This window comes from Oryctolagus cuniculus, chromosome 4 (genome assembly GCF_051225735.1).
Source record: "Oryctolagus cuniculus isolate XC-2025 breed Fujian yellow rabbit chromosome 4, ASM5122573v1, whole genome shotgun sequence".
NCBI lineage: Eukaryota > Metazoa > Chordata > Mammalia > Lagomorpha > Leporidae > Oryctolagus > Oryctolagus cuniculus.
The window spans coordinates 3,386,637-3,399,604 of NC_142870.1; the positions used below are offsets into that span (position 1 = coordinate 3,386,637).

Here is a 12,968-nt window from a genome sequence, read left to right on the forward strand (position 1 = left end):
CGGTGCCGGGGCGTTGGTGATGGCGGTGACTTGGGGACACCCCTGGAAGAGGCGGACACCTAAGAAACGCTCCTGGAACCCTGAAGCCAGCTCCGTGCCTGGCCTGGGAACGGGGTCCACGGGAGGGCACCTGCGGCCTCGTGCCCTGTGAACTCACACGGGAGGGCTAAGGCGGCCTCCGCAGAGGGAGGGTGGAGCCCTGGCCCTGGCCCTCGACCTCACCACGCAGGAGGACCGCCTGGGGGCTGCAGAAGACCCGGGTGCCCGAGTCCCTGACCAAGGCCGACACCGTCTCTGAGGGCAGCCCCAGGCACCCGCTGCCTAGGTGCCCGGACAGCCTCAGTGCCACCGGGGAGCAGGTGGAGCCGCACCGGGCCCGAGAGGCCGGCCCACGCCTCGGGTGACTCTAAGGTGCCACCCGCATCGCAGAAAGCCGTGCAGGGACCAGGACTCGTGCGCATGCGCAAGGAGCACCCTGGGGCCTCCAGGCCCCGCCCGGGACTCAGGCGCATGCGCAGGCAGTTCCTGCCCCCCCCCACCCCCGACTCCCGCGCGTGCGCAGGCCCCTCCCGGCCCCGTCCGGCCCCGCGCCCGGGACTCACGCAGGACGCAGTAGAGGCCCAGCTGCTCGTAGCCGTCGCAGCAGTCGGTCACGTTCGTGGGCTCAGGGACGTCCACCGCCAGGAGCTGTGTCCGGTAAACCGTCTTGGGGCACCGCCTCCACGGGATCCAGCCGCCACAGGACACGTAGGTGACGCTGGACGACCGCGTGGCCTCCAGTCTGCGGACGCTCTGGGTCACGCGGCGGCCGCACAGCTGGTAGCCCAGCAGGGACAGGCCCCTTTCTGCAGCGGGGGTGCGGAATTGAGGGGGCGAAGGAAGGAGACCCCTGGGGCCCGTCCGCCCGGAGCCCCGAGCGTGCCCCGGCCTCGCGTCCGAGGAGGACTGCCCCTTCACAGACCGGGCGACGCCCCAGCCAGCCCGGGTGATGCCCCAACCCCAGGCCAGGTTCCAGCAGCTGAGCCAGCACGCAGGGGTGGGGTCGGGGGCCGGAGGGCACCCCTGCAGGTGAGCGGGCCCCGGCCTCGGGTCCGAGGACTGCCCCCTTCACAGACCGGGCGACGCCCCCGCCAGCCCGGGCTCCAGCCACTGAGCCAGCTCGCAGGGGTGGGGTCGGGGCCGGAGGGCGCCCCTGCAGGTGAGCGGGCCCCGGCCTCGGGTCCGAGGACTGCCCCCTTCACAGACCGGGCGACGCCCCCAGCCCAGCCCGGGTTCCAGCCGCTGAGCCAGCTCGCAGGGGTGGGGTCGGGGGCCCGGAGGGCGCCCCTGCAGGTGAGCGGCCCCGGCCTCGGGTCCGAGGACTGCCCCTTCACAGACCGGGCGGCGCCCCCAGGCAGTCCGGGCGACGCCCCCCGCCAGCCGGGGTTCCAGCCGCTGAGCCAGCTCGCAGGGGTGGGGTCCGGGGCCGGAGGGCGCCCCTGCAGGTGAGCGGGCCCTGGCACTGCCCCCTTCACAGACCGGGCGACGCCCCCAGGCAGCCCGGGCGATGCCCCCACCCCAGCCCGGGTTCCAGCACCTGAGCCAGGCACGCAGGGGTGGGGGTCAGGGGCCGGGTTCCAGCACCTGAGCCAGGCACGCAGGGGTGGGGTCGGGGGCCGGAGGGCGCCCCTGCAGGTGAGCGGGCCCTGGCCTCGGTCCGAGGACTGCCCCTTCACAGACCGGGCGACGCCCCCAGCCCAGCCCGGGTTCCAGAACCCAGTGGGTGGGGTCGGGGGCTGAGGTCTGGACCCTGCTGTGCAACCACGACTCCCGACCGCACACGCGAGTCCCCGTGGGGCTCCGCTGGGCCACGCGGGACATGAGTGTGGCTCGGTCTTGGTGGAGGGGCTCCAGGAGGTCGTGGGGAGATGGGACGTGGGCGCGGGGGGGTGCAGAACGCGTTTCGGAAAGCCAAGCAGTTTGTCTTCCTGTGACACACTTGTCGCTGGCTTTCAGCACAGGCCTGCACAGGTGCCAATGCCAGCTTCCTGCGGGAGGTCAGAGTCAAAAGTGAATATGCTGCCTCGGGTGGGGGAGCAGGGTGTGAGATCTCCCTCCTGGGTGGGCGCTGGGGCCCTCTCCTGCCTGGGGGCTGCCTCCGCAGCGCAGTCACAACACCCTCGAGACCCCGCCCCTGCATCGTGGGCTGCTCCCATCACCTTGTGCGGGAGGCACCGCTGCAGGCTGACATGCAGACGGAGGTGGGGCTGCAGGGGGTTCTGCTCCACGCCAGGGGACCACCAGGGACCACGGGTGTGGGACAGGGTCCCGCTGGCAGCCTGGGCAGGAGCCAGCCCTGCCCCCGCCTCCACCTCCCCCATGGGACCCATGGCCGGCCCTGCCCCGCCTCCATCTCCCCCACGGGGCCCACAGCTGGCCCTGCCCCGCCTCCGCCTCCCCCACGGGGCCCACAGCTGGCCCTGCCCTGCCTCCACCTCCTCCACGGGTCCCACGGCTGGCCCTGCCCCCGCCTCCACCTCCCCCATGGGACCCATGGCCGGCCCTGCCCCTGCCTCCGCCTCCATCTCCCCCACGGGGCCCACAGCTGGCCCTGCCCCGCCTCCGCCTCCCCCACGGGTCCCACGGCTGGCCCTGCCCCTGCCTCCACCTCCCCCATGGGACCCACGGCCGGCCCTGCCCCCGCCTCTAGCTCCCCCATGGCACCGCCTGTCCTGCCCCTGCCTCCACCTCCCCCATGGGACCCACGGCCGGCCCTGCCCCCCCCATCTCCCCGACGGGGCCCATGCCGGCCCTGACCCTCCCCTCAGCGCCATGTGGCCTCCGTGCAGGGTGAACCAGCGGCTTGAACCCATTGTGTTTGCAGATCCCAGCCTCTGAGCCCCGGTGTTACTGGACCGACCGCGCAGCCTGCAGGTCGGGGCTCAGCGTTGGGGGGGGGGGGCGGTCCTTCCAGGAGCACGTGGCTACTTCACGGCGAGGATTCAGGGGTGGGAGTGGAAATCACCCTCGGAGCCGCAGCTGTCTTCACTCCCACGGCGGGCAGTGGCTCTGACCCCAGCGTGGGCCTCACAGCCACCCACAGGTGTGCAGACCACCAGACCCACGGGGCCTGCCATACGCCCCAGAGCCGTGGGGAGGCCGCTGGTCACGGAGCAAGCCCACGGCGGCAGGCCCTCCCCTCGGGCTCGCTGGTCCCCAGTCTCCTGAGCGCTGGGCCGGGCTCTGGGGACTGGTCCCCAGCACGGGTGAGGAGCTTACAGAAGGCCCTGGAGGAACAGGAAGCCTGGGACTTGGCTTGGGCCAGGGGAGCTCGGCCGAGGGCGCAGAAGCAGCTTGGGTGAGGGGCCGCCCGGTCCCGGCCCAGGGACACTGCTGAACAGGGCACACCTGGGCTGCTTGCTTGGGTGAGGGGCCGCCCGGTCCTGGCCCAGGGACACTGCTGAGCGGGACACACCCGGGCTGCTTGCTTGGGTGAGGGGCCGCCCGGTCCCGGCCCGGGGACACTGCTGAGCGGGACACACCCGGGCTGCTTGCTTGGGTGAGGGGCCGCCCAGTCATGGCCCGGGGACACTGCTGAGCGGGGCACACCTGGGCTGCTTGCTTGGGTGAGGGGCCGCCCGGTCCCGGCCCAGGGACACTGCTGAGCGGGACACACCCGGGCTGCTTGCTTGGGTGAGGGGCCGCCCGGTCCAGCCCCGGGGACACTGCTGAGCGGGGCACACCCGGGCTGCTTGCGCCGAGATGCCAGCCAGGCAGATCTGACCTAGGAGGACGTGCTGCCCGTGTGCATCCGCGACAGGGCCTGGTCCCCAGGGAGCCGCCAGGCTGTGCCTGATCACTACAGGGCTCCAGCGGGTCACCAGCAGTGCCTGCACTCACACGCACACACACGCGTGCTCTGACACTCAACACACGCACACTCACACACACCCTCAGACACTCATGCACATTCACACACTCATACTCCTGTACACACACACGCTCTCATACACACACACTCATGTGCACTCACAGACGCACACTCATGCACACATACTCCTGTACACACATTTACACACACTCATACTCCTGTACACACACACACTCTCAAACACTCAGCACACACACTCATACACACACATGTGCACTCACAGACACACACACTCATGCACACATACTCCTGTACACACACGCTCTCAGACACTCAGCACACACACTCACAGATGCATACACTCATGCACACATACTCCTGTACACACATTTACACACACTCATACTCCTGTACACACACACTCATACATACATGTTCACACACACTCATACTCCTGTACACACACACACTCACACTCCTGTATACACACACATGCTCTCAGACACTCAGCACACACACAGATGCACACACTCATGCACACATACTCCTGTACACACACACTCATACATGTTCACACACACTCATACTCCTGTACACACACACTCATACATGTTCACACACACTCATACTCCTGTACACACACACGCTCTCATACACACACACTCATGCACTCACAGACACACACACTCATGCACACATACTCCTGTACACACACATTTACATACATACTCCTGTACACACACACTCATACATGTTCACACACACTCATACTCCTGTACACACACATTTACACACACTCATACTCCTGTACGCACACACGCACGCACTGGTCTCCTCTGGAACCCGGGAGATGCTTGCCTCGTCTGTGTTTCACGTCTCTGGGAGCCCCTGGATCACCTGGACGCCTAGCAGAGCCAGAGCAGGAGGCCCCCAGCAGGCCCTGCCCATCCTCCTGCCCCTGAGCGCACACCACCCCTGCCGACAGAAAACTCAAGTTCAAAAAAAACCCCACAATCCGGCAAATTCCTGCTTCTGGGTGGAAGCGGAGCTGTGAGGCAGAGGCCCCGCCCCTTCTGGTCGGCAGAGGGCGGTCCTCGGAGGCGTGGATGAGGGTTTGCAGACCCCAAACCTGCGGGGTTGTGTGAGAGCCACCTGCTAACCCTGTGCCTCTGAGGCTTCCGCCAGCGCCCGCCGCTTCCCTGCTGGGAACTCTGCCCTTGGACGTCCACTGCCCGCTCGGGACACCTGTACCCAGCGTTCTCAGCATGGCCCAAGGACCTGCAGCGCCCACATCACCCCCAGAAATGCAGAGCTGGGCCCCTGCAGACCCAGAACTCAGGGGAACCCCCACCCCAGGCATCCGAGGCACGCTGCTGCCGGAGGGGCTGCTGCCCCCCTTGGCCGGCTCCTGCGAGCAGCCACAGGACGGCAAGTTCAGCCAAGAGCATTCACTGCCTCTGAGTAACGCGTCCGCACCTGCCCGGGTCTCAGCAGGAGCTGCCCTCCCGAGACCCCCTCCCTTGGAGCCCCCTCCTCACCTGTGAAGCCGCTGGCCCAGCTCAAGTTCACGGTGCTGGCCAGAGCCAGGAGGGCCAGCCCCAGGGCCCCGCGCATGGTGCAGTGGTGGAGGCCCACGGCTCTGGTCTCCCCTGCAGTCGCCCAGGCTTGGAGAAGACGCCTCTGTTCCCGGCGATGGCTGCAGAGGGAGCGCTCCCGGGGAGCTGTCCCTTATGTCCCCTCATTAACGCCTCCTCCGCCACGGCCCCCTCGGGGCGCCTGCGTGACACAGCCCATTCTCCTCGGTGCTGATGGCATCTTTGGGGAAAGCTGAGTATCCAGTGGCCCCGGCCGCCTGCCTGGGTCTGGTCTCGTCCTGCAGAATCTGACTCCCTCCATCTAGTGCCGAGTATTCTCTTACTGCCAGCTCTGAACCGGCGTCTGATCAAAGTGGCCCATCGGGTGCAGAAAAGCGCCCTTCACACAGTGGGACAATGTGGGCCAGAGGTCAGGGGCGCGGCTGTCCCGGAGCCTCGCCCAGCACCCTCTCCCTGAGCGCTGGCCACAGTGATGCCGGTTCCACCAGGATCTCCCGCAGGTAACGAGAGCGTGGAGCCACCGCAGGCGAAGGGGGAAGTAAATTCCCCCGGAGCGTCGGCTATGACATCACAGACGTGCAGTGCATGGTGGGAGTGTCTCGTCAGCGCTGAAAAGCATTTGATCGGCACAGCAGGTAAAGCCGCTATCTGCAGTGCCGGCATCCCATAGGGGCACTGGTTCAAGTCCTGGCTGCTCCACTTCCTATCTAGCTCCCTGCTATGGCCTGGGAAAGCAGTGCAAGATGGCCCAAGTGCTTGGGCCCTGCACCCCATGGGAGACCGGGAGGAAGCACCTGGCTCCTGGCTTTGGATCGGCACAGCTCCGGCCATTGTGGCCATTTGAGGAGTGAACCAGTGGATGGAAGTCAGTCTCTCTCTCTCTCTAACTCTGACTTTCAAATAAATAAATAAGTATTTAAAAGCATTTAAGCACGTGGTCAGAACAGAGACGCGTGCAGGCCCACGTCCACGAGGACGACTCCACGCAGGGACAGGAGCTGGAAAGGCCTTGGGACGGGAAGGGAAGATCGCGAGGGTGACGGCCCGGTAGGTGATGCGGGTTTTGTGTCGGGGCCAGCAGGGTGTGTGTGAAACGGATGCTGAGGTTTCCCAGGGGAAACTTTGTGGCTCACAATGTCGTGACGGCGTTCCACGCTGTGGGTGGCCTTTCGTGGCTGGACCTGCAGAGCTGAGGCGTCGTGTTCGGCGCAGGGTGAACTCTTGTTCGGCTCAGAGGACGCTCCCAGGTGCGTGGCTGAGCCCCACGCTGGTTGTTTGGATCAGCAGCAGAATCCCCTTGCGCCCCGGACACGGAACAGAGGTCCCCGAGGGCCTCCCAGCCTGACACCGCGCCTCGGTTGCTATGCGTTTACTCCCAGTGGGTGAACCTCTCGGGGCTGCGCTGCTGCCTCTGCACCACGACAGGTGCCCAGACAGGACACGAGGCAGAGCCGGGGCTGGGGCGCGGAACACCTGTGTCCTGGATCGAGGAGCCTGGGTTCAGTCCTGGCTCTGCTTCCGGCTGATGTGTGCCAGGAGGTAGCAGGTGCTGGTGCTGGGTCCCTGCCAGCCGTGTGGGAGACGCTGGTGAAGCTCCAGGCTCCTGGCTTGGGCTCGGCCCGGCCCTTGGCTCTTGCATGCGTTTGGGGAGTGACCCAGCGGATGGAAAAGCTTTTTGGTCTCTGCTTTTTTCTGTGCTGCTCTGGCTTTCAAATAAATATGATAATTAGCCAAACAAATTCTTTTAATAAAGGGGAACATGGAGGTCATGCCCAGTTCAGGGGTCCCCACGGCGAGGAGCCCTGGGATGCAGCCCGCTAGAGAGAATCATTGCCCTGGGCAGCACTGCGCTGTCCACAGAGAGAGCTTTTAGGTTTCAATCAGAAAAGAAGGCATTTAAAAGCTGTAATATAATATTCAAAAACTAAGATTTTATTAACAGTAAATGAACAGAAAACGTGATTTCGGGGATCGCAGAGTTTGGAAACACGGCGTGGGACTGCGGTGTGGGACTGTGGTGTGGGGCTGCGGTGTGGGTCTGCGGCGTGGGTCTGCGGTGTTGTGGACACCGTCTCAGACCTGTGCCGCTAGGATGCTTCCGTGTGCCCTGAGCGAAGCAGTGAGATTGGGGACGAGGCCATGGTTGAGAACTCAGTCGGGGCCGGCACCATGGCACAGAAGGTTAATCCTCCGCCTGTGCGCCGGCATTACATATGGGCACCGGTTCTAGTCCCAGCTGCTCCTCTTTGATCCAGCTCTCTGCTGTGGCCTGGGAAAGCAGTGGAAGATGGCCCAAGTCCTCGGGCCCCTGCACCCATGTGGGAGACCTGGAAGAAGCTCCTGGCTTCAGCCTGGCCCAGCTCGAGGCATTGGAGCCATTCAGGGAGTGAACTGAAAGACAAGGTCTTGCTCTGTCTCTGTCCCTCTCTCTGTAACTCTGTCTTTCAAATAAATAAGTAAACAAATCTTTAAAAAAAAAAAAAAAAAAGTATTGCGGCTGGCGCCGCGGCTCACTAGGCTAATCCTCTGCCTAGCGGCGCAGGCACACCAGGTTCTAATCCCGGTTGGGGCGCCAGATTCTGTCCCGGTTGCCCCTCTTCCAGGCCAGCTCTCTGCTGTGGCCAGGGAGTGCAGTGGAGGATGGCCCAGGTGCTTGGGCCCTGCACCCCATGGGAGACCAGGAAAAGCACCTGGCTCCTGGCTCCTGCCATCAGATCAGCGCGGTGCGCCGGCCGCAGCGCGCCGGCCGCGGCGGCCATTGGAGGGTGAACCAACGGCAAAGGAAGACCTTTCTCTCTGTCTCTCTCTCTCACTGTCCACTCTGCCTGTCAAAAAATAAAAAAATTTTTTAAAAAAAGTATTGCTGCCTAGTCTGACTGTGAGGTTTTTTTTAATTTATTTATTTATCCACTCCTTCCCAGGGCATAGCAGAGAGCTGGATCGGAAGTGGACCAGCTGGGAATTGAACTGGTGCCTGTAAGGGATGCCAGCACTGCAGGCAGTGGCTTTACCCGCTGTGCCACAGCGTGGGCCCCATGAGCCCCTTGTTCTCTTCCCCACCTTACCGTGAAGGGGGTCTTCATGCCACCGTCCAGATGAGGAAAGTAAGACTCGGGTTAAATCCAGGTCCATTCAAGCCTGAAGCCCACGCTCCTCACACCATGACCCAGCGAGGACCCCCCCCACACACAGACAGACAGACACACAGACAGACCAGAGGGAGGGGACGGCACCAGGACATTTCACTCTCAGGACGCGCTGGCTGTTTGGAATCCCTCAAAATGCCACTCCAGCTTGCTTTCTGTTTATACTCCACGCCTGTGGTTTTCAGAAGCCGTCAAAGAACAGCCTCCAGCTTGCTCTCCGTCCGCCTCCCTTTCATGCAGACACGCAGGAGAGACCGTGGTGAGTCCATGTAACCCACAGTGCGGCAGGTTGGCTGCAGACAGAATGCATTCCTGTGTTGAACACTGGAGGGAGAGAACCCCACGTGGTAACCCCGGGGGAGAGAACACTCCGGGGCTCGCTGTCCCATGCCGCCAGAATGCGGCCAGCCTCAGTCCACCTGTCAGAGAGCCCAGACTCCACCTGCCCCGGACAGGGCCGCTGCTCAGAGCCAGCCCAGAATCCAAGATTGGTAAACTTGGGGAAGCCATGGGTGGGCACATTCCCACTCCTCCTACGTGTACACCCCACCCAGAGACACATGCGAGCTCACACACCCCGACACCCGTGCACACGCTCACGTGTTCATGCTAATGTGCACACATTCACACACTTGTGTGTTTGCACATGCATGCAAAGGGACACACAAACATGCTGACACATGTTCACACTCACTGGGGGCACTTCCTGTTGGGTGTGAAGAGGACTTCCTGTGGGAGGTGGTGAGGCCGGAGCGGGCCTCTCTGGACTTCCTAGCCTGCCGTCTGAGAGCTCTGGTCCCAGGTGTGCTCACGGAAGTCCCACGATCACCACCACAGATCCTCATCTGCCATCTGTGTCATCCATCGCCCTGCGGCCAGCGGGTCCCTCCCTGTGCACTGTCCTGGGGTGAGCCCAGCCGCGGGGGGCTCCTGATGCTGTCATCAACACACAGGGCCGGCAGCAGTTACACTCAGGAGACCTGGCCCCCCACCCCGGGCAGTGTCCAGGGTGGGGTGAGGGTGTCCCAGGGTTAGAATGAGAAGGGACACGTCTGGGCTCTGACCCCTCTGTGCAGGCCTCACCATTGTGCTGGGGTCCGGGCCAGTTCAGGGTGGCTGGACCGCGTCTCTCCCCGGAATGTTCTCTCTGGAATAAGTCAAGTGCTTCAGGTAGAAGGCAGAAGGCAGAAATGAGTCACAATGAAGACTTAGTCGTCTTTTTTTTTTTTTTTTTCCTTTTTTGAAAGCCAGAGTCACACAGAGGGACAGCAGAAAGCCAGAGGAGAAGGCAGGAAGAGAGAAAGAGAGATTTCCCACCAGTGGTCACCCCCCAGCACCCACAGCTGCCAGAGCTGGGCCCAGCTGAGAGTGGGATCCCAGAACTCAGTCTGTCTCCCCTGAGGGTGCAGGGACCCACATACGTGAGCCGTCACCTGCTACCTCCCAGGGTGCACGGTAGCCGGAAGCTGGAACCAGGACTCAGGCAATCGCTATGGAAGGTGGGAATCCCAAACGCGCCCCTGCAGTCGGGCGTAATGCCTCCTTGTGTGTGTGTGTGTGTGTGTGTGTGTGTGTGTGACAATCGAGGAAAAGGGTGGGTGGAAAGTCTTCCAGAACTAGGGAGCACCTTGGAGGTGTCCGTCTTTTATTGTGAAATGTAGATAAGGCGTTTGGGGGAAATAGCACTGACGCTGGTTCCCGACCCGGAGACCCTCTCCAGAGAGGCGGAAGACAAAGAATCGGCTTCACTGCAGAACCTGCTGTGCACAGGAGGCGCTGTGAGCCCAGGCGCCCGCCCGCCGAGGGACCGGGAAGGAGAGGGGCAGGCAGCCACGCCCGCGTCCACGCCCGTGCCCTGGGGGAGGGCCACACCCCCACCAGCATCACCGGGTCACACGTGACCCCCGTGTTAACTGGCCTTACCCAGAGGAAACGCAGGCTGCTCTCGGCTCTGCGGCAGGCGGTGGTTTTGCAACCTGGAGCGAGATGCCCTCTGAAAACTGGAGATCAGGGCGGCAGGGCCACCTGCCCACAGCTCAGAGACACCTTCCAGGTCCCCAGGAAAGACATCCTGGGTCGGGAAGCGCCATCCAGGCCTCCCAAGCACGCGCCTGCGGGTTCCAAAGCAAGGAGAAGACTCTCAGGGGAGTTTTCCAAAGCACACTCTCAGGGCAAAGGGGGCGGGTGGGAGCTGGTGCCGTGGCGTAGCCGGGGGAAGCCACCGCCTGCAACACTGCCATCCCGTGTGGGCCCCAGCTCGAGTCCTGGCTGCTCCGGTTCCCATCCAGCTCCTTGCTGTGGCCTGGGAAAGCAGCGGAAGATGACCCAAGTGCTTGGGCTCCCCCTACCACCCAGCTCCTGGCTCCTGGCTTTGGCCTGGCCCAGCTCTGGCCATTGCAGCCCTCTGGGGAGTGAACCAGCGGATGGAAGACCTCTCTGTCTCTCCTTCTCTCTCTGTAATTCTGACTTCAGACTAAGTAAGTAAGTATTTTTAAAAAGGAAAAGGAGGGAAATCTCTCTGCATGGCTCTCGTCTCTGCTTCCTGCTAGCTTAGGTGATCGGTTCCTGCCTCCCATGAGACGCTCCCGGCTCAGCCCCTGGACCCACCCTGGCCATCGCAGGCATTTGGAGCAGTAGATGGAAGACCACCCTCTCTCTGTGTCTGTCTCTGTCCCCTACTCCCCCTAAAGTAAATTAAAAAGGAAAGATGAAACATTTGTACACTCCCACCCTGAAGGATTTTAGAAATGAGGAATAAACAGCAATTGATTGAGTACATACCATAATGATCTTTCCATGTGCAGATATGCGATGTATTCAGTGGGGTCTCCAGAGGAAGAGACAGCCTATAATAAAAGAAAGATATTATGGGGCCGGCCCCGTGGCTCACTTGGTTAATCCTCCGCCTACGTCGCCGGCATCCCCTATGGGCTCCGGGTTCTAGTCCTGGTTGCTCCTCTTCCAGTCCAGCTCTCTGCTGTGGCCTGGGAGAGCAATGGAGGATGGCTCAAGTGCTTGGGCCCTGCACCTGCATGGGAGACCCGGAAGAAGCTCCTGGCTCCTGGCTCCTGGCCCAGCCCTGGCCATTGCAGCCATCTGAGGAGTGAACCAACAGAAGAAAGACCTTTCTGTCTCTCTCTCTCTCATGTCTATAACTACCTGTCAAAAGAAAGAAAGAAGGATATTATAAGAAACTCACGGTCAGTGCTGTGGCCAATGGGTGAAGCCTCCACCTGCAGCACCAGCATCCCATACGGGGCCTGGCTGCTCCACTTCCATCCCAGCTCCCTTCTAATGGGCCTGGGAAAGCAGTGGAGGATGTCCCAAGTCCTTGGGCCCCTGTACCCACACTGGGAACCCAGAGGAGGCTCCTGGGTTCAGATGGGCCCAGCTCTGGCTGTTGCAGCCATTTGAGGGGTGAACCAGCAGATGGAAGGTCTGTCTGTCTGTCTCTCCCTCTCTCTCTGTAATTCTGCCTCTCAAATAAATAAATCTTTTTTTTTTTTTTTTGACAGGCAGAGTGGACAGTGAGAGTGAGAGAGAGACAGAGAGAAAGGTCTTCCTTTGCCGTTGGTTCACCCTCCAATGGCCGCTGCGGCTGGCGCGTTGCAGCCAGCACACCGCGCTGATCTGAAGCCAGGAGCCAGGTGCTTTTCCTGGTCTCCCATGGGGTGCAGGGCCCAAGGACTTGGGCCATCCTCCACTGCCTTTCCGGGCCACAGCAGAGAGCTGGCCTGGAAGAGGGGCAACCGGGACAGAATCTGGAGCCTGACTGGGACTAGAACCCGGTGTGCCGGCGCCGCAAGGCGGAGGATTAGCCTATTGAGCCGCGGCACCGGCCAAATAAATAAATCTTTAACAAAAAGGAAGAACGAGGAAGAGGAGGGGGAAGAGAGAAAGAAGAGGAGGAGGAAAAGACAAGGAACTGGCTCATGGCGCCATGGGGGCTGACAGTCCCGGGGGTGGGGGGGTGGGGTGGGGGGGCGCCCTGCAGAGCTGCAGGTGTGCGGTTCCCCCCCGGCCCCGAGGCCGACAGCGCGAGACTCACGGAAGCCGAGGTTTCAGGGTGAATCCCAAGACAGGAGAGAGCAGCTGTCCCTGCTGGAAGCCACCAGGCGGGGGGGGGGGGGGTGCGTCTCTGAGCTGGGGGCAGGGCCACCTTTCCATTCTCTCCTGCAGCCGAGGGCATGAGCCACCCCCCCCCCCACTCCATTAGACGGGACACCCCACCCACACTCCGTTAAGATGGGACACCCCACCCACACTCCGAAAGGCGGGACACTCCACGCACACTCCGTTAGGTGGGACACCCCCACACACACTCCGTAAGGCGGGACATCCCCCTGTACACTCCGTTAGGTGGGACACCCCCACGCA

At 62.5% G+C, this 12,968-nt stretch overlaps 1 protein-coding gene across 1 annotated transcript in view; it reads right to left on the reverse strand.

Annotated features, from left to right (window-relative positions):
• UMODL1 (uromodulin like 1) overlaps positions 1-6,186 on the reverse strand; it is a 53,726-nt gene extending 47,540 nt beyond the window's left edge. The window contains exons 1-2 of the mRNA XM_089330508.1: positions 5,389-6,186; positions 603-845 (exon numbers count right to left, since the gene is read on the reverse strand). Of these exons, the coding sequence (XP_089186634.1) occupies positions 603-845; positions 5,389-5,464 (319 nt within the window). The 5' untranslated portion in view covers positions 5,465-6,186. The remainder of the gene's footprint in view (positions 1-602; positions 846-5,388) is intronic.
• Positions 6,187-12,968: the final 6,782 nt, after the last annotated feature.